At 38.1% G+C, this 24,072-nt stretch overlaps 1 protein-coding gene across 4 annotated transcripts; it reads right to left on the bottom strand.

Annotated features, from left to right (window-relative positions):
• Positions 1-1,335: 1,335 nt before the first annotated feature.
• Positions 1,336-24,020, bottom strand: CEP44 (centrosomal protein 44kDa). Of its 4 annotated transcripts, none has more exons than XM_012724745.1 (12): positions 22,886-24,020; positions 21,724-21,771; positions 16,378-16,512; positions 13,730-13,877; positions 12,420-12,566; positions 11,911-12,033; positions 9,658-9,828; positions 8,437-8,643; positions 7,630-7,705; positions 4,574-4,698; positions 4,282-4,319; positions 1,336-3,527 (listed from the first exon to the last, which is right to left on the bottom strand). In XM_012724745.1, the coding sequence occupies exons 3-12, from the start codon at positions 16,467-16,469 to the stop codon at positions 3,485-3,487; spliced, it is 1,170 nt and encodes a 389-aa protein (XP_012580199.1). In that variant the 5' UTR covers positions 16,470-16,512; positions 21,724-21,771; positions 22,886-24,020; the 3' UTR covers positions 1,336-3,484. The 4 variants fall into 4 exon arrangements, with proteins under 4 accessions (XP_012580199.1, XP_012580200.1, XP_012580201.1 ...); XM_012724746.1 differs by having other exon boundaries at positions 23,089-24,020; XM_012724747.1 differs by having other exon boundaries at positions 23,748-24,020.
• Positions 24,021-24,072: the final 52 nt, after the last annotated feature.

Here is a 24,072-nt window from a genome sequence, read left to right as displayed (position 1 = left end):
GTTCCATGTGAATAAATAAATCTTTAAAAAAAAAAATACGGTCTTAGAAACAAATTTAAGAAACAGCAAAATAAGTAGAAACACTACTGAGGACCTAGGAAAAAGGGACCCGCTCAGGGTCAATTTTACTGCAAACTATGAAAGTGAGGAGTGTGGGACGTAGAGGAGATTTGTGGTCCAACCCGCAGGGACAATCAACTGTAAGACACAGGAATAATCTGAGGTGTGAATTTATATCCCTAAATCATATGCATATGCAGTGTTGCAAATCAGTGTTACCTCAAATTAAAACACGCATACACACAACCGGTGGAGGATAATAATCTGGTGCAAATCCACAGGCATCTTTCAAAATTTCAGCTCCGATGGAGTTGGGCCCAGTGACTAACAGGTGTTTCTCAGTCCACGTACTTACCAACTTGAGTGAACTGAGGGATTAGATCTAGAACTTACCACTGACTCCTAAATATTCAGCCTTCCCATCCCTCTAATTCCAACTGTTGACATTTCCTGGGTCATTAAGGTTGTGATCCTCACTTTTTCTTAATATAAAATTTAAAAATTCATACATTTGGGGTGCTTATTAAGTATTCTATTCTTAATTTTAAAATGCCGAGTTGAACATTTTATATTTAAAAACTTAAATTAGGCCCTCCCTGGTGAGAATTAAAGCACAGCACGAAGGAGCTAAAGCCACTTCAGCATGAGTTTGACCCCTGCCCCGGAGGTGACCACATGGCGCAGCAGACCTCTCCTGACCCTCCCACTGCTCCCCTCAGCAGTGTACTTTGTTGGTGTGCCTGTTCTGCTCCCCGCTCTGTCTCTGGTGAATCCTCTCACCGCCCCTGCACCTCTGGCCTAGTCTCCAGTTCTGTATGCATAAATAAATAAATCTTTTTTAAAAAAAAAATCAATCGGTAATATGGTATCCCACAGAGAAAAATAAGATCTCCACTATAAAATGAAAATGGGTTGTAAAAAATCTCTGTCCCCAAATAAATCTACATGTGCTCAGTGTTGCCGCTGCTTTCCAAAGGTTTTCTTCACTCTGAATAGTGAAGAAAACGGCAGTTTTCACTAGGAACATTCTCAATCAACACAATAATTAAAGTTTTAATTTTGTAGTTTCATTTTACCTTCCCACTATCACCACCTCTCCACTGTCCCCACAAACCTAGTTAAAAAGTAAAAATAAAATCTACGATGTTATTTGAGTTCAAAAAGTGTTGTAGTTTATAAAACCAACAAGGTCCTTTTGCATTTTATTACCTCCCTGAGCGCCTGTCAATTACACGAAGCTGTGAGTAACGAGTGGCAAGAACACAGTTCCAAGGTCGGGAAGTTTTATTTTCGGGGGAACATGTCACATGGTAAAAAATTAAAACGCTAGAGTAAAACACAAGCACACAAAACAAATGGCATACAGGTAGACAAGATACTTTTTCTGACACAGTAATTCTTAACTCTTGCCTGGAATTCGCATGTCCTTGGCCAGTCGTCGTCTGTGTTGGTCTGACCGGGACCTGCCGCGCGGCCTCCCGGGCCGGCCAGACCCTTCCGCTGCACAAGCTGCAGGGCCTTCGTTGGTAGTAAAAGGAATACCTTGCAGGGGCTTCTGGGAGAATTAAGGGGTTCAGCTTAGTGAAAATTCCAGTTAACAAAGGGTTTAATTATGTAGCTGGAAATAATCTGTGCAGGATTTAAGCCCCTCTTCTCATTCTCTCAAACTTCCAAGTTAACCAACAGGGGCTTGGCTGATGGCTACAAGCCACATAACCAAGTATACAAGAGAGAAAATTTTTCTAGTTCTCAAAGTGTTAGAATATTAAATCATTTGGCTTTCTCTTCAATAATTTCAACAAAGTCCAATCTGCTTTTATTTTTTCCAAATTTTACATTGTTAAAGGAGTACACTGAGATTCTAAGTGGATGGAGTTATGAATTATTAGTTCCCCTTTGTTAAATAGAAGCCTTAAAAAAATCTTTGAATTCCAAATTTCCACTCTGACACGTCTTTTACTATAATTTCAACGTACAGTTCTGTTTGGCACACTACACATATATTAGATCAGATATTAGATGAGAAATGTTCCAAGGCATCTAACTGGGTAGAAGGAAAAAAGGAGGACAAAAGAGACAAAAAGAAGAGCCCTAATTTTTATGCTGTCTCCATAGAAAATTTCAAATTGTTTTCTTTCTATATAGAAACAGTGTTTTTCAAAAGGAAACATAATTATATCTTGGGGAAATCATGGGTTTTAGTAAATGACAAAAATACTGGTATATTGTAACCACAAGGTGGTGCTATAGCTCCACGCTAGAACTGACAAGTTTTTCACTTGTTATGTCGTGAATTTTTTACATTTTCATAGTTGAAAAAGTTAATTGTATTCATTAGTTCTAAAAACACTGAAACTCGACTAAACTCAAGGTTCTATGCTTATTTCGAAAGTTCATAATTTTAAAGTCTAATGACTGAATGCACGTTAAGATACACAATACTTTTCTTAAGTCACTTCTACCCAGAATTACAATTTAGTATTACTGTTTTATCTGTGACAAATATAAAGTTATACATATAATATAAACAGCTGAATAAATAAAACAGTCTGATGAGTTGCATATTAAAAAAAACCTACCCCTTTTTTCCTTCCAAATAAATAAAGGAATCAAGATTGGTTACCCACAATTACTATTATCACATTTGGAAAGTTTAAAAGAATGATAACTTATCTAAAAATTTAAAAACGAACTCCATTTTTCCCTTGATTTAACTTTCTCTAAGATTGTGGTATCTCCTCTTTCCAGAAAAAAAGCGTAACTTCACATCACTTACTGAAAAAACTTCCCTGCGTCGTGCAGCCCCACGGGCACCATCTGCCCGGGCTGCCAGTCTGTGAGGTGTCACAGACCAGGGCACGAGAAACTCAGCGCTTTTCACAATGAACTTTCTGACCTGCTTCCGAGTACAAGAAGAGACTCATACCCTGCCTTCCTCAGTGCTAAGTGAAAACGTGTTGCTGCTTTTTGACCAGGCGGGAAACAGCTGTCTTTTGTTCTATTTAATGTCTAACTTTTCACTGCAGCGGGTTGGTCAGGACAGGTGAAAGGATGGTCTGATGTCCGGGAGCCTCGTGGGGACAACGGGCGCCCCAGCTGGAGGCCTGCCAGCAGGACGGAAGCCTCCAGCCTGTGCTTTAAAAACATATTCCTCAGCACACTGCCAACAAATGTCAACACAAAAATACAGTACTCTACTGACTTCACTCCATAAAAAATGTAGTTTTCCTAAGAGAGTCAAGTGGTATAATAATGCACAAAAATATTTAAGCGTTTACTCCATACTGAAGGAAAGGTCCATACGCCAAGTGGAGCTGAACAGCAAAAAGTACTGTGGTCTATTAAATTATGGCAAGAATCCTTAAAACATACAACATGTACAGACGCCAAAGTCCCATAGAAGTTCATGCAGACAATTTTATAATTAGTGATTTGGGCATTTCAGTAACTCTGCAGTTTCTTCAAACCTGCAATGTAATAAATAATATTCATTACTCATGAGGCATAGGATTATTGAAATTGTACTTATGAATCTAAAATAAGCTTCAATTTTTTCTTATTTATAGGGGCAGTCGATGTTAATAAATTAGTTATAACCAGAGGGGGAGGGAAAAAAGAAGAGTCAATTTTGAGTCTTTTTCATTCTTGGACTAAGTTATTTCAGTTACTTTTCAAATTTTAAAATATATATATACTTTTATAGTAGACTACATCGTAATCTTATATACAGATTCATTTCATTTGACTTTTCCATTGTTCTTTAATGAAATCATGTAATTTCATATTTCTACTAGATGAAAAATGTCATTTGTAATATTGCCATACCAATAACTTTCTGAAAACTAGTGATACCTTAACAATACTTCAAATGTTCCCAAACCATGCATCTATACATATTATTTAATATTTTGATAAATCAGTTATTAAAAACAGATGACAGTCTTGATTAACTATCACCCCGAAAGGATCCCTGTGCTCTTTAATCCGTGATTAACTCCACCAACAATGTTTAACATCACTTGCTGGAAACCAAAACAGTGACTCATCTTACAAACACACAACTATAGGTGGATTTATTATCCACCCGAGTGCTGAAGGAAATTCCACACCTGATTGCGAGACCTCTAAGGTCTGAAACACACATGCACGTTCTACGTGCCCCGCAACCAATCCAATTCCCCACAGAGAAATGAATTTCTGTTGCCCCTCTGCGTTACTTACATTTTTTTCATCCTTTCCATTCTCTGGATTGTTGTTTCCTTGAATTTAAAAAGCAACAAATTTAGGAGACTTTGCAAAGTAAGCCATTACCAAAGAGGGACTATGAATATATAAAACAGTCTAAAACACTGCATTAAGCACTGTTTACTTATCACAAAGAATTTTTATAGAGATTAAGATTTATACAGTTTCACTATTTTTCTTGCCAATGGCATGTACCACTGAATCTAATGTGGGCTTGTTCTCCTGACCTAGAAAGGAAATTATCTAAGCAGCTGCCAGGTTTTCCTACCTCTGAAATCTCTCTCAAGCCACAGTAAGTAAGAGCTGAGTTTTGGGGAGTCCACACTGCTGAACTGGGACCGTAACCAGAGGACAGAGTTGGGCCCGTTTGGCTCCCCTCGTCGTTTTTCTTGTCTGTGGAGAAATTAATTTGTAGTTAATTTCGCCTTTGACAGAGGAGGTACTTTACCTGGAAAATATTATGGAAATATGGTAGAAAAACAAACACATCATTTTAATATGAAATGGCTACTAGCATAGATCCAGATGAGTTTTTAATACTCTTAAGTCAGTGACTTACATATGGAGAGCTAGCTGTTAAAGACTGGCCCATACAAATAACAAATGGTAATATCTTTATCATGATAGCCAGCAACAGAATAGACTGGCAAGTTAATAATATTTTTAAGTATAAGATGCTGACTCATGTATATTCTTTTCTTCAAATGGTGGCATTTTTTCCTTGGGGTTTTTTTTTTTTTTTAAAGATGTATGTATGCACACAGAACTGGGGTAACAAGCCAGAGGTGCAGGGGCAGTGAGAGGATTCACCAGCAACAGAGTTGGGGAGCAGAACAGGCAGACTGATGGAGTACACTGCTGAGGGGAGCAGCCCACAAGCCAGGAGAGGTCTGCCGTGCCATGTGGGTCACCTCTCTGGTGGGGATGGAACTCATGGTGAAGTGGCTTTAGTTTCTTAGTGCTGTGCTTTAACCCACTGCACCACCAGGGAGGGCCTCAATATATGCTTTTTTAAAATCAAGAAACAGGGCCTCAGTGCTGCAACAGGTTAAAGCTCAACACTGCAGTACAAGTTCCATCCCGGCCAGGGAGTGACCCACAGGGCGCAGTAGCCCTCTCCTGTCTCTCTGCCCGCTGCTCCCCTCAGCAGTGTGTTTCAGTGGATCCACCTGTTCTGCTCCCCACTCTGTCTCTGCTGAATCCTCTCAGCACCCATGTCTCTGGACTGTACTCCAGCTCTTATAAGCATAAATAAAAGAAATCTTTAAAAATTAAACAAAATCTTTAAAAATTAAAAAAATCTGAATGAGATGTGCATATGGGAAACATGCTTAAAATTCAAGGTACATAGATTTCCTTTTTAAAAGAACTGAACAACTTTCTATTTCCAGTATCCTGATAGGATTCCTTCCACAAATGACGGCAAATCTTTCCTACAACTAAGTCAAGCACAGACCACCGTGGGAATGCTCCTGTGGCTTCTACCCCCAAGTCCTGCTTTAGTCACAGTACACTTGGCTGCAAAACAAAAGGTGCAGAAGAAAATCACACACCCACGTAAGCTGGTTAGCGTCAAGGCAGCACGCTGCAGAAGTCTACTCAGACAGCCTCAACTAGGGAACAGAGTCCTGCCTCCTGCCGGATACACCACGAGAGAGGATTCCATATCTCCCTGTTTTGGGGAGCTTCTCTTTGGGCTGCTTCTCTCGCCTCTGGCTCCCTTCCTGTGCCTACACATCAGTGTCACCTTGGCCGAATGGCCAGCCCAGGGCTCTACATCATTTAACTGACTCACTTTTGATGTCCTAATTCCCATTTTCTAAAAGAGAGAAAACGATGTGCCTCGACACTCTTTCCAGGCCCTCCCTGGTGGTGCAGCAGGTTAAAGTGCAGCACCGCAAGCTGGCCACATTCTCTTTGGTACCAGTTCGATCCCCTGCCCTGGAGCTGACCCACATGGCACAGCAGACCTCTCCTGCCTTGCCTTTAGCTCCCATCAGCAGTGTAGTTTTTCGATCTGCCTATTCTGTTCCCCACTCTCTCTCCTCTCTCTGGTGAATCTTTCACCACCCCTGCATCTCTGGCCTGTACCCCAGTTCTTTATGCATAAATAAATCAATCTTTAAAAAAAAAAACCTCTTTCTAACAGTGTTCCTTACACTGGGCGACCCAATTAGCTGGTGGCTGGAGTCGCATGGCCCAACTTTGAGGGGCAGTTACACCCAGCTCTTTCACCCAGGGGCGTTGGGAAATTGTCATTTTAAGAGTGATTTGAAAGTAGGCAGCAACTAGAGCCACTGTGCCCTAATCTTGAGTCTTCCCCGTAAATAAATGCAGCTGCCCGCTGACGATCATGAACATTTCTTATGCCGTCCAAAAGCAGGAGAGGCACAGGAACTGGGCTCAGGGGAGCACAGGAACTGGGAAGAGGGGACGGAAGGGAGCGCAATGGCTGCCACGCTGCCTGCAGGACTTGGTCTCGCTTGTCTGTCAGCCTCGCTGGAGGGAGAATCTTGTGGTGGGAGAAAGCCGGTGCCATGTGTCCCGGGGAGGGCCTTCGCTCTGCGTGGGCCATGGAAAGCACACCGGCCACTCGACAGCAGCTTCAGGAGAGTGCATGGTGCCTCTGCGGCCATTTTCCCGAGTGCTTCCCGGAGCTGGTGGCCGAGCCTCGTTTTAGATCCTTCCAACTATCACCAGTGAACTGTTCAAGTGCAAGAGCTCTGTAATATTTTACATTACTGACAAATGTGTTTTTCTTTTCTTACATATATTACGTAAGTGAAAGCTAGTAAACTTTGGAGGTCATTTTCATTATTTTAGAGCACTAAGCAATTATAAAAGTAGAAGTGGGGCCTCCCTGGTGGTGCAGGACTTACTCTTTGCACTATTGACTACTGCCAGCCACTGAGTCGTGAGTTCAGTCAGGGTGCAGGAGGCCTCTCACCTCTCCTATCTATCTGCTGCTCCCCTCAGCAGTATATTTCCATCAGTCCACCTGTTCTGCTCCCCACTCTGTCTCTCACACTCCCCCCATACCTCTGGCCTACACCCAATTCTTATATGCATAGAATAACTGTAAAAATGCTCCAGAAATATGTACTTTAGTACACTGGAATTTCTTCCACCACTGTATCATGTAAGATATGTAAGCTGTTGTCTTTAGCAATCCTTGGCTTCATTAGTCTAGAAGGCACTAGTTTTTTTGTTCCTACATGTTTTGCAGTTTCTAAAAAAAACTAAGGCTTGGGAATATCAAAATACCAATAAAAATCACTTCTCTAAAAACTCCTTACCAAACTACCAACAACATCAAAAACTTACCAGTATTCAGATTTTTGAGGTCACAACTAAAAGCGTAGTCTTCACTTGCCTCATTAAGTTCCATAGATTTGTCATTCTGAAATAAAATAACTTAGACGTTAGAATGAAATGAAAATGGTTCTCATTTTATATCCTTACTGCTAAACATAAAATATAAAGATAGTATGATAAATGTTTAAGCATTTTTTACTATTTTATTTATAAAAACAATACAGAAACAGCCTTCTATGTGTGAGAAATAATCTTCAATGTGGGCACAAACAGCAAGCGTCTTTGAACTACCAACTTTACTTCTAGGAAGGAAAGCGAGAGCGGGACCAGGAAATTGAAACCCTAATAAATCAAGAAACACATTTTTCAGATTTGACAAGGTAATGAAAATTTTGGTAACTGTTCCCATGAAATCTGTAACTTGACTGAAGTAAATGAATGAAAAAAGAAATGAAAATTTTAATTTTTCCCCTCTTGCCAACTTTTCTTTATGAAAACACATCTTTTGTGCTGCTGAAGACTATAAAGTAATCTCAAGCTTTTCATAAACAAAATCAAATACTTCATTTTAAATACTGCAAGTATTAACAGCTTTTAAGATCAATTTATAGGTTTGCCAAACGTTCTTATCTGAAAGAGACCAACAGCTACCACAATGAAACAGGCTGGATCTGTACTGGACTTCATTCCCACTAAATGCTCTCCCATGACCTAAATATTCTCTTATTTAATATTTAGAAAAGAAAACAGATAATAATGAATAAAAGGAATGCTACATTGTATCTATATAGAGATCTATAAATATAAAGAAAATACCTTCTTAGACAAAAGCAATTCTGTTTCAAGGAGAGTGACACGACTCAGAAGATTAGTCCAAGTCCTTTCATTTACCATCACTTTCCCTTTCATCTTCTCCTCCAAAGAATCTAATCTACTTTCTATCCAACTCAGTTTCTGAAGCTTCTCTTGGCATTCCGCAAGCACAGTCTGGAGAGCTGCAAACTCAGGATTAGCTTTTAGATCCTGAAATTGGAAAGAGCACAAATAACATGGAAACTGGGATTCCTTTACAAGTCACTGTGTCCCCATTTCGTTTTTGCTGTTGCAATAGTAACAAAAGACAGTGTAACATGAGGGCTAAGTTTTGCTGGAGGTAGTTAGGTATTGCTGTCTCTCTGACACTCACACTACTTGCTCATTTGAAATGTATGACCCTCTATCATTTCAATTTCCTCATCTAAAAAAATGATAAGGTACCAACAGCACCTCCTTCATATGGTTTGAGTTCTGGCATAATGCAACTAGGATAATACCAGGTGATGTGATAAAACTATCACTAACCACTAGCTTATGGTAACAATGCCTCAAGCAAAACAAAGAAGAAATGACTGAGAAAAATGGCAACAGATTGAGACTGTGCAATTTCCTAGAAACACGAAGTAAGGCTCATGGTATCTGATCGGCTGCATGAATGCCAAGTATATGCTGACACGTACAGAAGTCACATAACATAGAAGGCGGGAAAAGGAATCAGAGCAGAAGCAGCAGAGACTAACCTCCAGTGAGATCTGTGGCAATAAAGTAAAAAAAAAAAAAGTATTCTGAGAGAGGAAGAAAAAGCATGGGCCCAAAATGGGAAATGAAAAGGCAGTGGTGAACCAATTTGCCATTCAACCACAGAGGGAGGAGGTGACAGAGAAGCCTGAATGTACAGAGTAGCAGATCTCCATCACGTTCACTGAATCATACATTCCCTGAAGCCAAACGCTGTATCTTATACATCTCTGCCATACCATAACACCAAGCTCAGGATCCAAAACATAAGCAGCAAACAGACATAAGCAGTCTGTTGAGTTATATTCAGTAAAACTTCTTGATTCTTAAGTTCTGGTAACAAAGTAATGTGTCATGATTAATGCTTGACAGGGCTAGCAATAATTCAAATTTTAGACACTGAATAATCATATCCATCACAGTAAGAAATATTTTTATCTAGTAAGTCCTTTAACTTGTTGCTTACTTACTACTCAGACTTACTTGTTGCTCGGACTCAATTTCAGGGACCTTTACTTCAGGAATCTTTATTTCAGCAGGCTTTACGTCACATACTTCAAACGCTTCATTAACGTCTGTTACTGTACTTAATGTGTCCTCGGGAATGTTACCTCCATCTTCATTATACAGGTGACGGATCACCACAGCTTTCTTCTAGAGAGAGAAGAATATGTCAGAGTTACTTCATTGTCTCCTCACACAACCATTTTCAGCATACATGGACTATATTTGCAAAAGGAATATCCTGTAATCATCATATACACTGCAGACATCAAAAAAATATACACTGTTATTAATATTTTGTGTGATAATGAAATGGTGACTATGATTTTTTAAAGTGTGACTATATTTTAGATAAATTTTGAAATACCTATTTTGTGATTCTGGTATTTGTTTCAACATGTGTTCTGATTTGCGGGAGAGATGTTGGAAAGTGTATCCATAATGATGAAACAAGATTAGCAAAGCAGGTGTTGATAAATCGCTGGAACTGGAATGTGTACTTTTGTGTTTGAAATGTCCCAGAAGAAAGGTATTTCTAAAGGTTACCAAGTCTCACAGCACGAGTTGGCTCTATTAGCAGGACTTACCACAATTTTTGTCCATTAAACAAACCACATAGTAGCAGACGTTCAGCTAACAAACTGAACACGGACAATGAGAAGACCCTGAGAGGAAGGTCAAACTCTCCATGCAAGACTTCCATTCACTTGCTTTTTCAGAGTCTGTGCAAGTGGCATAAGGACCACGTATGACCGGGAAGTCACAAGTAGCAGCAGTAAAGCAAACACTTTGCTTCAGTTGTCACCTAATTTTTTGCCAACAAACTCCAACTTTTAAAAATTGAAATACTTTTAAGGTGTAAACACACTTTTCACATTTAGAAATTGATGTCATTGATAAAACTTTGTTTTAAGGTGAAAAACAAGAACTATATCTTGAAATTTAGCTTCTTTGTTAGTACAATTTAGAGTACCCCTCAAACCCATGATAAAAAAGACTGAAGAATTCATGTCGTTTTAGCAACTCAGGCTTAATAAATACTTACACAGTGTACCTAATTCTGGGCTAAGCAAAGTGAAGAAAAAAAAAAAAACAGTGTAAGAAACTCCCTGATTATATATATTTGAAGGAAGGAAGGACACAAAACATACGTGACCTAACAATTAGAAAATAAAATTGTACAAGAATTAGATAAGTCAGATGCAAGGATTAGAGAACCATGAGCATTTGAACAAATGGCCCTTATAATCCTTTCCTTATTGTCTTCATTACTTGAAGCAAAAGAGGCATATTAAATAAGTTATTAACATAAACTGTTTTATAAAACAAAATATCACTATTTTTCATAAAGGCATAAAAGCCTATTTTTCTAACAGATTCTGCTTATTTAACACATGTATTCTGGATCGGTGAGAAATAACTCTCTAGATTTAACTTCAGTCAGAAACTGTTCACATCCTTCACTAACTACACTCTCATTATTTATCTGGCATTATAACCTTAAATCTCAGAAGGGGTTTACCCCAGATAGAAAACAATAGAAAGCATAGTGTCATAATATAATCTTATATATTATATATATAATATACTACAAAGAAGCCATAGTGTCATAATATAATGTTATATGTTGTATATATATTACGAAGAAGCCATAGTGTCATAGTATAATATTTTAGAACCGATTTTCTTTGAAGATAAAGTATTCCCACCTCTCTGGATTCAGAGGGGTCAGTGCTTGAAACAGACAGCGGTGGAGAAGATGTTGACCAACAAAGAGGCAATTTCAAAATCTAAACTCAAACCCAGATTCTATGCATAAGGACTATCAAGCATTAGTAATTCAGACTGATATGGAACTATAAACGTACATAAAATGAATCATCATAACCTATCACTAGAACTAGTAATAGACTCTTCAGATGTTCTCAGGTTTTAGGAAGCTGGATACCTACTTAAGAAAATTCATGACTGTATATTAAAACCTTCATAAATAATCACTATTTTGAGAAATGAGGGGAAATCAGGAATAAAAAGAGAAAGCTCATTCAATCTTTCACTTTTATTTTTTGAACTTCTAAGAATGTTCTCCAGACAGTATGTGGTATGATTTGTTGAAAATCTTTACTTTCTAATATCCAACTGGAATGTTTTATCAGATGTCCGTCAGAAAAGTGGACTCTATGTATTAGGTAGAGAACTCTTGAAACTGTAAGACACATTGTATTTTCCTACCTTTCCTGAAGTCAAAAACCTGCCAGTGATGTCAATGCCAACAGGTTCTGCAGATATTTTCTCAATGCTTGAAGAAGGTTCTGGTTTATTAAAACTGATTTTCTTCCTTTGTTGTAGTGGAATCTTAAAAAATTAAGAAATAATATATTTTTATCTGCAAGTTGACTATAATCATTAAAATTTTCATGTGTGAAAAACTGAAAGATTCTTATATGAAATATAACTTCAAATAGTGAGAGCCTAGGAAACTACATGCCTTGAAACTAAAAAGCAATAAACACACATAACATGTTTGAACAGTTTAGGAGAAGTAACTCTAAATCACAAATGTGCAAAAACAAGTTTAAACATATTTCAAACAAACTTCAGGCATTATAAGGCTATCCGAACCTGCAGAAAAGTAGCAATTGTATAACATGCTAACTGTTGTCTATGGTGTCGATTTTATACATTAAAATGCCGAGTTACCTATTAGCAAAAGCTACCAGTAAAATCTACTGTAAAATTACCTTCTCCAGACCACATAACTCCTTGTGCTTTTTCATCACACAATTCAAAACGTCACAAACAATTTGGATTTTCCATTCCGCAAATCCACACTGGAGAAACTGCTTTTTGGTCAAGATTGGTTTATAATTAAATTGATCACGAAGAAGCTATAAAGAGGGAATAGATCAACTTAAAAGCAATTTTTTCCTAAATTCCAAAGCAGCCATATGGTCAGGGGTACAATGACATCTTTAATGGGAGAGGAGGATCATTTCATTAACCAAGGAGCACTAAGAAGATCTGCAGGAATGGTGTAGGTCATGACCACATAGGAGGCGACCAGGCAGAAAACAGGCAGGTAGGCATGTAACAAGAGTACAGAGGACTATTCAGAGCGTAGGGAAATGCAGCTCATCCTAAACAGTGAAAATACTCTGAGAGGTAACCATAAGGTCATTACAGATGAACAGATCCCAGAATACCTCACCAGCTGTCAGAGCCACAGTTCTGCTTAGAGATTCTTTAACATTCCTCACTGGCTGGTTTTTAGACAGGGCAGTAGGCCTCTTTGTTTCAATGTCTCATTTGTATAACCAGAGAAATAACTAGATCAGTAATTTTCAAAATCTACTCTGTAGAGTGCTAAGATTTCTTAGAAGTGCCTCTTAGCTTCCAGGGAAGCTTTCTAAGGTGAGAGACAAAGAAAGGGAAGATTAAGCGAAGACTCTATATATAAAAACTGGTGTTCTGTCAAATGATCTCTCAACAACAACAAAAGATCTCATTTTGCTAAATGGGCTTTACTATTTTAAAAATTTATCCAAAATAGTTGAGCAAAAATTAATGACAGCAAGCAGGGATTTTCAAAATAAAATGAAATTAATTTCAATATATATATAGTGGACAGATGTTGACATTACAGTAGATACAAACAAGGGTTAGACCTCAAGGAACAAAATATCTCAGTCAAAGTCGCAGCTCTTCTTTACACACAACTGAAGTGATTCATAATTACTTTTTGGATAACACAGTCTAATCATTATAATCATATTTCCTTCCAACCTGTTCCAGTACACTGAAATTTTATATAAAAAGAGCAATTGATGGAGAGCCACTAACATAATTTACTAGTTTACTAGTCACATTTACTAGTCACATTTAGTAAAATTGAATTATATCTTGAGTGCCACAGGGTCTGAGTTAAATGACATTAATGCATAAGAAAGTACTTGTCAACTTTATTTGCTATAGATATTTAAGGAATTACTAACACAACCTTAAAATACCATTCAATGACTTTTAACATAATGGTTTCATAAAATTGAAGTACCTTATAGACAGTATCTACAAAGCGCAAGTCAGTCTTTGCTATGAGCTCCACATTGGCTTCCACCAGGAGTTCTGCTATATAAGGTGAATATGAGGTAAAGGAATAGCTGATGATGGGCAAAAAAGCTGCTGTATCTCCTTTAACCAAACTGTTAGGATAATAAAAAAAAAAGAAAAGAAAAGAAAAAGATTTCAAATGAGCTTCATTCTACAAAGCTAGATAATCAAGAAAATAGTAGAACACTTGTTGATAATTTATATTATAGCTACAATCATTACCTGATGCTCAAGACTCTACATTCCATCCCTTACTCTGAACCAGTCTAGCAAATTTACTATGAGACTATTGTCCTAGCTCAGAACCTTACAACAGCTGTTTAATATCAAGTCTGTTTACCACAGTATTTACTGATTTTCTAGTTCAGTCTTACCCAATGTAGCCCATGATTTCCTACTCATGAAACAAATGTACCACCTCAAAATACTCAAATACATGGTTTTGAAAACACTTGTTATAGTTCCTGATTTGCTTTCTGTCACAGATCCACACAATAAGACATTAAGAATTCTAAGTTACAGATAACGAATCGGGACTGAGAGTTATCGCCTGCAACAGCCTGGTCAGTTTGCCATCTCCCAAACTGACCAGGCTCATTCAAATTCTTTATCTTAGTAGCTCATGCTAATTCCTCTGGTCCAGCACTTTGGTATCTAACTATTACTCATTATTCATGAAGTATTGTAATACCTGAAGCCTTCCAAGAAGCAACCCTCAACTTTTTGATCCATACTGATCTCATCTGAAATGGCACCCAATGTCTTCAGTATCTGCCGCCTCATACTGTCTTACAGTTTTTCTAATTGACTCCACACATGGATCTGACTTCTCAGTGTGAAGTACTGTCAGAGTCACCCACAACAAAATACAGAGGTCTTTGTAGAAATAACGAGTTGTATTTGTTCAACTGAAGTAAAAGTGTTCCTATGTGAAATATATTTGTTTTCACCAAAATTCAAAACATGTCCATAACCTCTGCCCAAGAGTTTCTTAATAAGACAAAAACAAATGTAAGATGATACATTTTGTTTTCTAGGACAAATGCAAACAGTTACTCTTTCATGTTTATGGGTACGATGATTACTTGATGAGAAAACCATACTTAGCTACCCTGTCTAGTCGACAGTTCAACCAAGGCAGTTCAAAAACAGGAAATGAAAAAAACCTTCAGAAAACAAAATCTGTTCATGATATATACATTATAAATAGAAGACAATCAAATCTATACTAAATGCCTCAAACTTCTCACATAATTTTGATTATCTAGCTCTAAGCATTTAGATTAGAAATTAAAGAAAAACATTACAAACAGGCACACCAACACAAAAAAAAATGGCAGAGAGCAAGAAAAAATTTTAAATGGGAAAAGTAGTAAGGACCAAAATATGTGGGGTGTGTACGTGAGGGTGGAGGGAAAGCAAGTATCTCAATGCACACTCAGACATTACTGCTGAGGAGTTGCCTAAGAAAGCTGCTTTTAATGATATTGAGTCAGTGAGAAAATCAGCGTTAAACGCTATGCTTAGAAGATAAGATTCTTGAGCAGACAGCCAATATACCTTTAAAACACTGATGCTGAAAGTAGTAAAAGGATAACATGGCTACTTCAGCTGGTGAAGACCTGCTAAAACTGAGTGGTGGAGGTGTTCCTGTTTGGAGAACCCAAGTGTGACTAGTGCATACTCCTAAACCAGATCGTGGCCTACCTTCTGCTTGTCTCATGTAACACCGGCAATAACAGCCACTAGAGCCCCACTTTCTCCTTGTCTGCCTCCCCATCCTTTCATCCGCAGTCCTCTCTTGGAGACACTTAGAACAAAGATCTTATCTACGGAAGCCAACTACTCCCGGATTCTACATAGCAGCTGGCTTCACCATATTTCACTCCACTTACTTGACCATATGCCTAGTCAGCTTGTCCCTCGATACTCCTGAAATGTCTGACTGCTCCTGTGTGTGCCAGGCACAATTCTGGGTGTGGTAAACAATAGTGAACAAAACAAAGTTCCAGAACCCATCTTACATTCTAGTGGGGGAATATTTAATCAATCAGTGGGGGAATATTTAATCAATCAGTGGGGGAATATTTAATCAATCAGTAATTCCAGGTAGGAAGAAGAGAAGTACTGAGGGACGGAGGATGGCAGAAGAACCACATTTGAGAGGCACAAATTTAGGAGAAAGGTACACTTAACTGAGATACCTTAAAAACTGTCTTCAAACATGGCATAAACTGTGATAAGAGTCAAGTCAAAAAAAAAATATCATCCAACTGAATGTAGAGGGTGGAAAACGATATAATTAATAAAATGACACTTGTATGAGTTCAAAAGTTTCAGAGAGACCAAGTTGCATACTCATGTACTCTGTGCTTCTGTTACTAAATATGTTTAAAATTCTTGAATTGCAATTTTTCATCCATTCATATTTGAAAGCAAACTCTTATCAATTCCCCACTTCCTTAAGTATGCTAATCATTTTAATGAAAACCTTTTAAAAAATCCACATCTCTTTAGAAGTTCCCTCCATATCAAATGTTACCTCAAACCATTACCAAAAAGAATACAAATAAATGTGATATTATAGCTTACCCTACACAATCTATTTCTTTCGGATAACTGAGCAAACGAAGCACTTGCTCCAGGTTTCGTAAGCTTCTTTTTAAGTCACCTGTAGCCATCATTTCACATCACATTCAGCTCCAGCTTTTAAAATAATCTTTTCACCTAAACATAAAAATCCACGAAACACTGGGTAAGTCTATATAGTTTTTGTGTGTCTTTATCTACTTAGTGCATATCCTACAGGCACTTGCCATATTTATCTTCCCTCAACTTATCCCTTCCCTTTCCAACTATCTTGGATCTACTGCATGTTCTTGAACGTCAAGGGTGCTTTTTCCCCAGTGTTTTTTTCCACAACAAAAAATAAACTTGCCTTGTTTCTGTTCTTACAAATGACACCCACCCAAATATATTATTTTGAACAACAAAGTACCATTTGGGAAGTCACATCACTCCAATCCTAAGTAATCTCCCTCAATGACTCTTTTGGATGCTTTTATCAGTTACACTAAAATTAGTAATACACGGAGACAGAACACAATCATTATTGTGAGAACTCTGACCTCACATAGCTGCCAATTAGATATTCTTCTTAAAAACTAAAACTAAGCAAGTTTAAAAAACTCAGATTCAGCTGCTTAAATATGGCTGGTATTTAGTACATGCTACCTTCATGTCCTTTTGCAAACACCACTAACATGAAGCTAAATAGTTAACAGACAAATATATAATAAACAGGGAAAACAACCAAAAGGAACTCCAAATGACAAAATTTAGAATACAGAAAGCAGATAGGTGGGTGATAACAGCAACCTGATAGGGCAGAAAAAAAGGTCGTTATCCCACCTGCCTGTTCAGGAAAAAACAGCCCAACAGGTTCAGAATGAGGGGTGCTCAATACTTCTGACAAGACTGTGGGGTTAGGCCAGGCGGTTGAAATAAGAATGATTATTTGGAAAGTTATACATGGATGTGCTAAAGTCTAGATTTTTCACTTTCTCTACCCCCTAGCAAATATAACCTCTTCAGTTACGAAACCACTTCTCTGCTTCCCTTGGCTTGGCATTAAGTTTTTACATATCAAAGTATAGTTCATGTAACAGAAAATAAATTGGATTTCATTAAAACCCTCTGTTCCTGGGCCCTCCCTGGTGGCGCAGCGGGTTAAAGCACAGCACTAAGAAGCTAAAGCCACTTCAGCATGAGTTCTATCCCCACCTCGGAGGTGACTCACATGGTGCGGCAGACCTCTGCTGACCCACCCACTGCTCCCCTCAGCAGTGTACTTTATTGATCTGCCTATTCTGCTCCCCGCTCTATCTCCAGTGAATCCTCTCACCACCTCTGCACTTCTGGCCTGTACCCCAGTTCTGTATGCATAAATAAATAAATCTTTAAAAAAAAATCCCTGTTCCTCTGTAGACACTGGTAAGAGAATGAAAAGGCAGGCCACAGACTCAGAAAGAATACTGACAACACATATGGTGGATAAAGGCTTGTTGCCAAAAAACACAAAGAACTTAAATTCAGCAGAAAGAAAACAACCAAGCCAATTAAAAAATTTGCAAAATATCTGAAAACCAACCTCACCAAAGAGATACAGATGGCAAAGATGCACATAATAAAAGATGTTCCACAATATGACATTAGGTAATTGCAAACAATTATGACACTACTGTTACACACCTATAGTGACTAGAATCCCCCCAAAACCAAGCAATGCTACCAAACATTTATGAACAACAGGAATTCTCATTTATTGATCGTAGGAATGCAAATGGATTAGCCATTTCGCAAGACAGTCTGCTTAACTCTGACAATGCTAGACATAGTCTTAAGAGACAATCAGCAATTGTGCTGGTATTTACCCAACTGACTTGAAAATTTACATACATAGAAGATCCTACACAGATACTACTCAGATGTCTACAGCAGCTCTATTCATAATCATCGAAAACTAAAAGATGTCCCTCAAAAGGTGAATGAATGAAAACTGTGGTACATCCATACAATGGAATATTATTCAGGAATTAAAAGAATTAAAAGTGCTATAAGGTCATTTTTAAGACATGGATGGAAGGTAATGCACATTGCTAAATGAAAGGAAAAAGTTGTAAGTGCTACATATACAATTTTACTTACATCACATTCTGGAAAGGCAGAACTGTAGAGACAATAAAAATTATAAATATCAGTAGTTGTCTAGGTTTCTGAGGAGGAAAGAGAGGGTTTGAACAGGTAGCACAAGGGAAGTTCTTAGAGAAGTGAAATAATCTAACACTACAAGGCAGAAATATGACATCATGCATTTGTCAAAACATACAGAAGTGTACAGCACGGAGAGTGAACTGTGACTACACAAATTTTTAAGAAATCATTTAGGAAACAGGGCAGTGTTTGGGAAGAATGCAGACTGGGATGAGGAACCTGACTGTGGAGCAGTCTCGAAACTGGAGACAGGGGAAGATGGTGACTAAGTGACTGGGGAGCGAGCAGAGCCTGTCACGTGAAAAGCAAAACAGACTGTGCGGTGTGAACTAGACACTAATTCAGTGTGATAAACTAGACATTCAATGTCCAGTTTAATGTCCAGTTCACAAGGCTGCTACATCCCACATGCAAATGAGTTGATTCAGATACCTGTCTATGGAAATACTAAGCAAATAAATAGATGGCTGAATAGCAGGAGCTAAGTCTCTCACAGCTGGAGTGAGAGTCCACAGGTAAGAAAGGGCAGAAGCATAAATGACCAATATCTAAGACTGGTTAGTTAGAGACATCAGTATCAACTCATGGGTAGCTTAATATAATGTCATATTCAAATATTTATCCATATGTTTATATCTGCAGATATCTTAGAATACACACTTATAGTATGTTTGTATGTCAGCTGAAAGTAACTAAAAGCAATTATGCCCCAGCAGTAAGGAGCCCTCTAGCATCCAGACCTTGGTATGTATGTTATTCTCTGGCTAAAAAAAACTATGGTTTATTGGAGCTACAAACAATTCTAAGACCAAGACACACAATATACAAGAAGAATCTGAAGTACTGTGTAGCTCAAGAAGGTAAGAAAGGCCAAACGCAAAAACAAACCAATCACACAGTGATTCCACCAATGTAGAAGGGACACAGGAATCAAATGAAACAGCTCTGATGATCAAAGCTAAATAATTTAAACAACAAAGCTAATAAAGTAATATTGGATTATAACACAACAGCTAAGACAAAGAAAAAACCAATATAATTCAATAGATTGACGAAGGTGAAAAAAACTGTAGTCATTTGAATAAACACTTGATAAGATTCCACATTCATTCATATTTCTTAGAATATGAGGAATAGAAGGAAATGCTTGCAATGACAGAGATATCTGCAAAAAAATCTCATGTAAACACCATATTAATGGTGAAAAATAGCTGTCTCACTGAGGATAACAATGAGCCCAAACTATTTACTATCATTTCTAGTCAGCATGGTCCTTGAAGTCCTGGACAGCAAAAAAAAAAAAAACAAGAAATAAAAGGAATGGAAGCTAAAAAGGAATAAATTGTCATTTTCACAGTGACAAAACTGTACATGAAAATATCCAAAGAAAATAAGCAAGGCTGCTCTGGATAGAAGCCAATATACAAAATTTTTTTCTCTGTATTCTCAAAATTGTTACAAAAAACGTTTTAAAATTACATGTGTACAAATAATTCACTATAGCATCAATACATATCATAAATGTGAATAAACATAGAAACATAAAAGTCCTCAAAACAGAAACTAAAAGCTTTCCCGATTATTAAGGAAGTCCTAAGCTGAAGGAGGTACAGGAGATACACCTTTTGATCAAGGAATAGATGACTACATAAACTGACAACTTCAATGCAACCCTTTCCCCATCCACAAAAATCCCTGCAGGAGAATTTTTAGGAGAAAACTGACAAACTAATGGCAAAATTTATATAGAAATGAAAGAGATAAAGGATAACTAACATAATATTCAAGATAAAAATTGAAGGACTTCACTATAAGATATGAAGTCTCATTACCAAAGGAAATTTGGAAGTAGTGAAAAGAGATACATATAAAATATTGGAACAGAATAGAGGCTAGACACAGACGATGCATGTACTGACACTAGATTTATGACAAAGTGATGTTGAGTAGCTGTGAAGAATGAATGGTCTTTTTCTAGTGATACTGTGCCAATCTAATATCCAGATGGAATAAATCTATCTTAACCCCTTGATATAAGGGGGACATCACAGCCTTCACAAAATTAATTCCAGGTTTGTTGAAGAACTATATGTAAAATGGAAAGAAAGCAATTGGGCTTTCTGGAGATCACAGAAGAGAATCTCTTTATGATCTTCAGATAAAGAAAGGTATCTTAGGAGTGATAAACCACATTAAAATTAGGAACTTCTGTTCATCAAAAGGCACCTTTAAGAGAATAGAATGATAAGTCATTGAGCAGAAGATGATGCTGCAATACATATTACTCACAAAAAGATTCACATCTAAGATACTGCCTACAAAGCTGCCAGAAAACAGAGATCTATCTGAACAGGAAATTAACAAAAAAGTAAACTGTAGTAAAAGTAATTAGAAATGTGACTACAGAGCAAAACACCCAGAGCACTGAAAGCGTAAACTATTACAATTCAGGAGTTTTACTGGTCACCTGTACTAAAGCTGACACACACAGAGCCCATGAATCAGGAATATGAATCAAAAAAATACATAATGCAAAAATATATATATAGATACATAAAATAAATGAACAGGACTTGAGATTCCAAGTACAGTGCTTAAATTATTTAAAATCTCAAAGAATATAATACCATGGAAATACATATATATATATTTTTTTTTTTTTAAGATTTTATTTATTCATACAGAACTGGGATACAGGCCAGAGATGCGGAGGGTGAGAGGATTCACCAGAGACAGAGTGGGGAGCAGAACAGGCAGATGACGAAGCACACTGCTGAGGGGAGCAGCGGGCGGGTCAGGAGAGGTCTGCCACACCATGTGGACTCCTCCGGGGCAGGAGGGAATCGAACTCATGCGGAAGCGGCTTTAGCTTCTCAGCGCTGTGCTTTAACCCGCTGCGCCACCAGGGAGGGCCCGGAATTATATTTTAATGACTCATGTTATAGCATATAGGACTTTCATTAAATTCTCAAATAATGGTATTCCCAAAGGAGGTTCATAAAATAAACAAACAGAAAGATAGTTAAAATCATTTGCCAGAAGGAGATAAAAGACGTCTGTGTTATAAATCTAGTCAACCAAAATGGAAAAGCTCAACAATACCCTTAAAAACATCTCCTTGTAATTGTTCATGGACACTTCATAAAAGAAAATATATATAAATACCTTAAATAATGGATCCTCTGGGAATGAAGTTTCTTTGAAATGAGGTCACTGTCATTAAAAATAAAATGGCACATTTTAGAAATCAGATGAAGTTAGTCAGGACTCTTCCCACCAGTCAAATGCCAGCAGTTGCCCAGACTCCTCACATACCTCTGTAGTGACATGTAACCGGAGGTGAATAAGGCTTGCAATTTGCAAAATCCCAAACTTACTAAGCTTTCTGTGTTAAGGTCCCAGCCATGGAATTCCATATGCCCCTCCTCTCTTTAGGAACACAGTGCTATCCTATTCCAAGTCTCCTACCCTTCATCAACATGATAAAGAAAACTTACTCTCTTGTGCATGACCTTAGTATTTCTCAGTCAACTAATGTCTACTAAATATTTACATTTTTAGGCAGAGACAACTTTAGGTACTATTAAATGGGATACAGAAAAAGACAACAGTACCCTGAAATCACATTCTACAAAATAAAGGGCAAGCAATATTTTATTTAGCATCTCTTTTAGGATGACTTAGGGGTAAATGAGCAAATGGCTTCAGTAAGACTCTTTCCAAGAACAGCCTTCAATTTCCTGGGAAAGATGAAATAGTAACTAATTTGGCTGTAATTGAAAAAAATTTACTGTTGGGCTAACACAGTAAGTCTATGCATGTTCTATGTTCAAAACCCACAATTCTTGAAGTTCCTTCCACACCCAAATCTTTCTATAACTTTAAAATAAATTGTCTCTCCCCCAGACTTTAACTTCATCCAGATGAAGAGCCCATATTTTCAGTACATGTAATTTTACTTCATTTAACATTTTGTGATATCTTCCCATCTTCTTTAAATCCTGAAATATATATATCAATGTCACATATCATTTCTACCTCTGATAATGGAATTTCTGACAACAATGTATGTCCCTGGAACACATCCTCTTCAGCAGAATAAATATTTTTGAAGAAGAGTAAGATACAAGTACAGCTTGATCTGCAGGTGAAGGAGGTAAGTGATAAAAAAAAAAAGGCCAGAAAATAAAGGAATAAAAAAAGGAATAAATGATACTTAGAGACGAAAAACTGGTTCACTTTTCAACATTATAATCTTTATCAAAGCAAATTAAGAGGAATTCATTACGCATCAAAGTAAATTAAACGGAGCAACAGATATTCCAACCATTAAGATGGTGTCAATATTGCTTCCAGGTTTCCTCCAGAGAGTGCTCTGTCCAACTTAATTTATTAGGGGAGGCGTGGTGAAAACGCTGTACCCTAGCGGCTTAATACTTTTAATCCAGCTAAGTCGCATTGCTGTTGGATATCATGAAAAGATCCTCCCAAGGGAATGCCATGGCCGCATGTTCAGAATGAAGCACTTACAGTCAAGGCAACGATTAAGGTGGATGCCTAATGTACCACATGGTTCACAACAATAGATATTATCTAAACCGGGCATCAAAAATAAAAAGGAGCAGAGTGATTTGGAAAATTAAGTCTCCGAAACGTCCCGCAAGAAAGAATACGGAAATCCACTGTAAAAAATAGGGAGAAAGGTCTCCGAAAGGGGAAACTTGAGAAAATGGGAGTAGACGAAGAGGAGGGAGAAAGGGGAAATGCAGAACTCAGGGAAGCGGCTGTGTTCACATATAAATGGATAATTTTAGGGGGAAAAGTATTATTTCCATAATTCCAGAGTCAATTTCGAGGTCAATTTTTTCCGCAAGGAGGGAAATAGCTGTAGTCCTCTAGGATGGTGGAGACATATTTGAAACACCAAAAAAATCCAAACACGGTAAACACGAACTATTTTTCATTTCTTCCTTGTAGACGATATTTCAGAAAAGCGGATCGTTCCACGGATCCAACAGGAGGAATCAGCCCATAAACTTTACAGCTTTAAGTCACAAGCGAATAGGAGAGGAGCTGTCAGGATCCTTCCTACTTCGCGAATTGTTACCAAGAGGATGAATGGCCTGGGTGTGTGGGGAAGCTAAGGAGGGCTCCTCTCTCCACCTGATTTTAAAGGTGAAATGTCCAACCTGGTCATTCGGCCGCCAGGGCCCGGCGTCCGGACAGCAGAGAGAGGGGGCGGCAGTCCAACCCGGGGCGCAGCCCCGCCCGCTCTCCCGGGCTCACCCCGCAGGCGCCGAGCCCAAAGAAGCGCGTTCCGAAAGCCTCCGGGAATGCACGACAGGGAATGGGTGGGGGGCAGCACTTGCAAGCCCCGGGGAAACCCACGATCCCAGGCGGCAGCACCAGGTCCCAGCAGCAGACGCTCGCGCCTAGCTAGCTTCTCGCGCCGACCGTTTGTATTTGCAACGGGGGTCGAAGCCCGCGACGCACCGCGGCAAACCCTGCAGAGCT

Source organism: Condylura cristata, unplaced genomic scaffold, assembly GCF_000260355.1.
Source record: "Condylura cristata isolate star-nosed mole 26May11 unplaced genomic scaffold, ConCri1.0 scaffold00014, whole genome shotgun sequence".
Classification (NCBI taxonomy): domain Eukaryota; kingdom Metazoa; phylum Chordata; class Mammalia; order Eulipotyphla; family Talpidae; genus Condylura; species Condylura cristata.
The sequence above is the reverse complement of the archived record's forward strand: the minus strand, read 5'-3'. Positions and strand labels throughout refer to the sequence as shown.

Coding starts and splice junctions, on each gene's coding strand:
- CEP44 (XM_012724745.1), bottom strand. CDS start 16,469: ATGATGGCTACAGGTGACTTAAAAAGAAGCTTACGAAACCTGGAGCAA. Junction 12,034..12,419: donor AGTTATGTGGTCTGGAGAAG/GTAATTTTACAG, acceptor TAATTTTTTAAG/ATTCCACTACAACAAAGGAA. Junction 3,528..4,281: donor ATGGAAAGGATGAAAAAAAT/GTAAGTAACGCA, acceptor ATTACATTGCAG/GTTTGAAGAAACTGCAGAGT.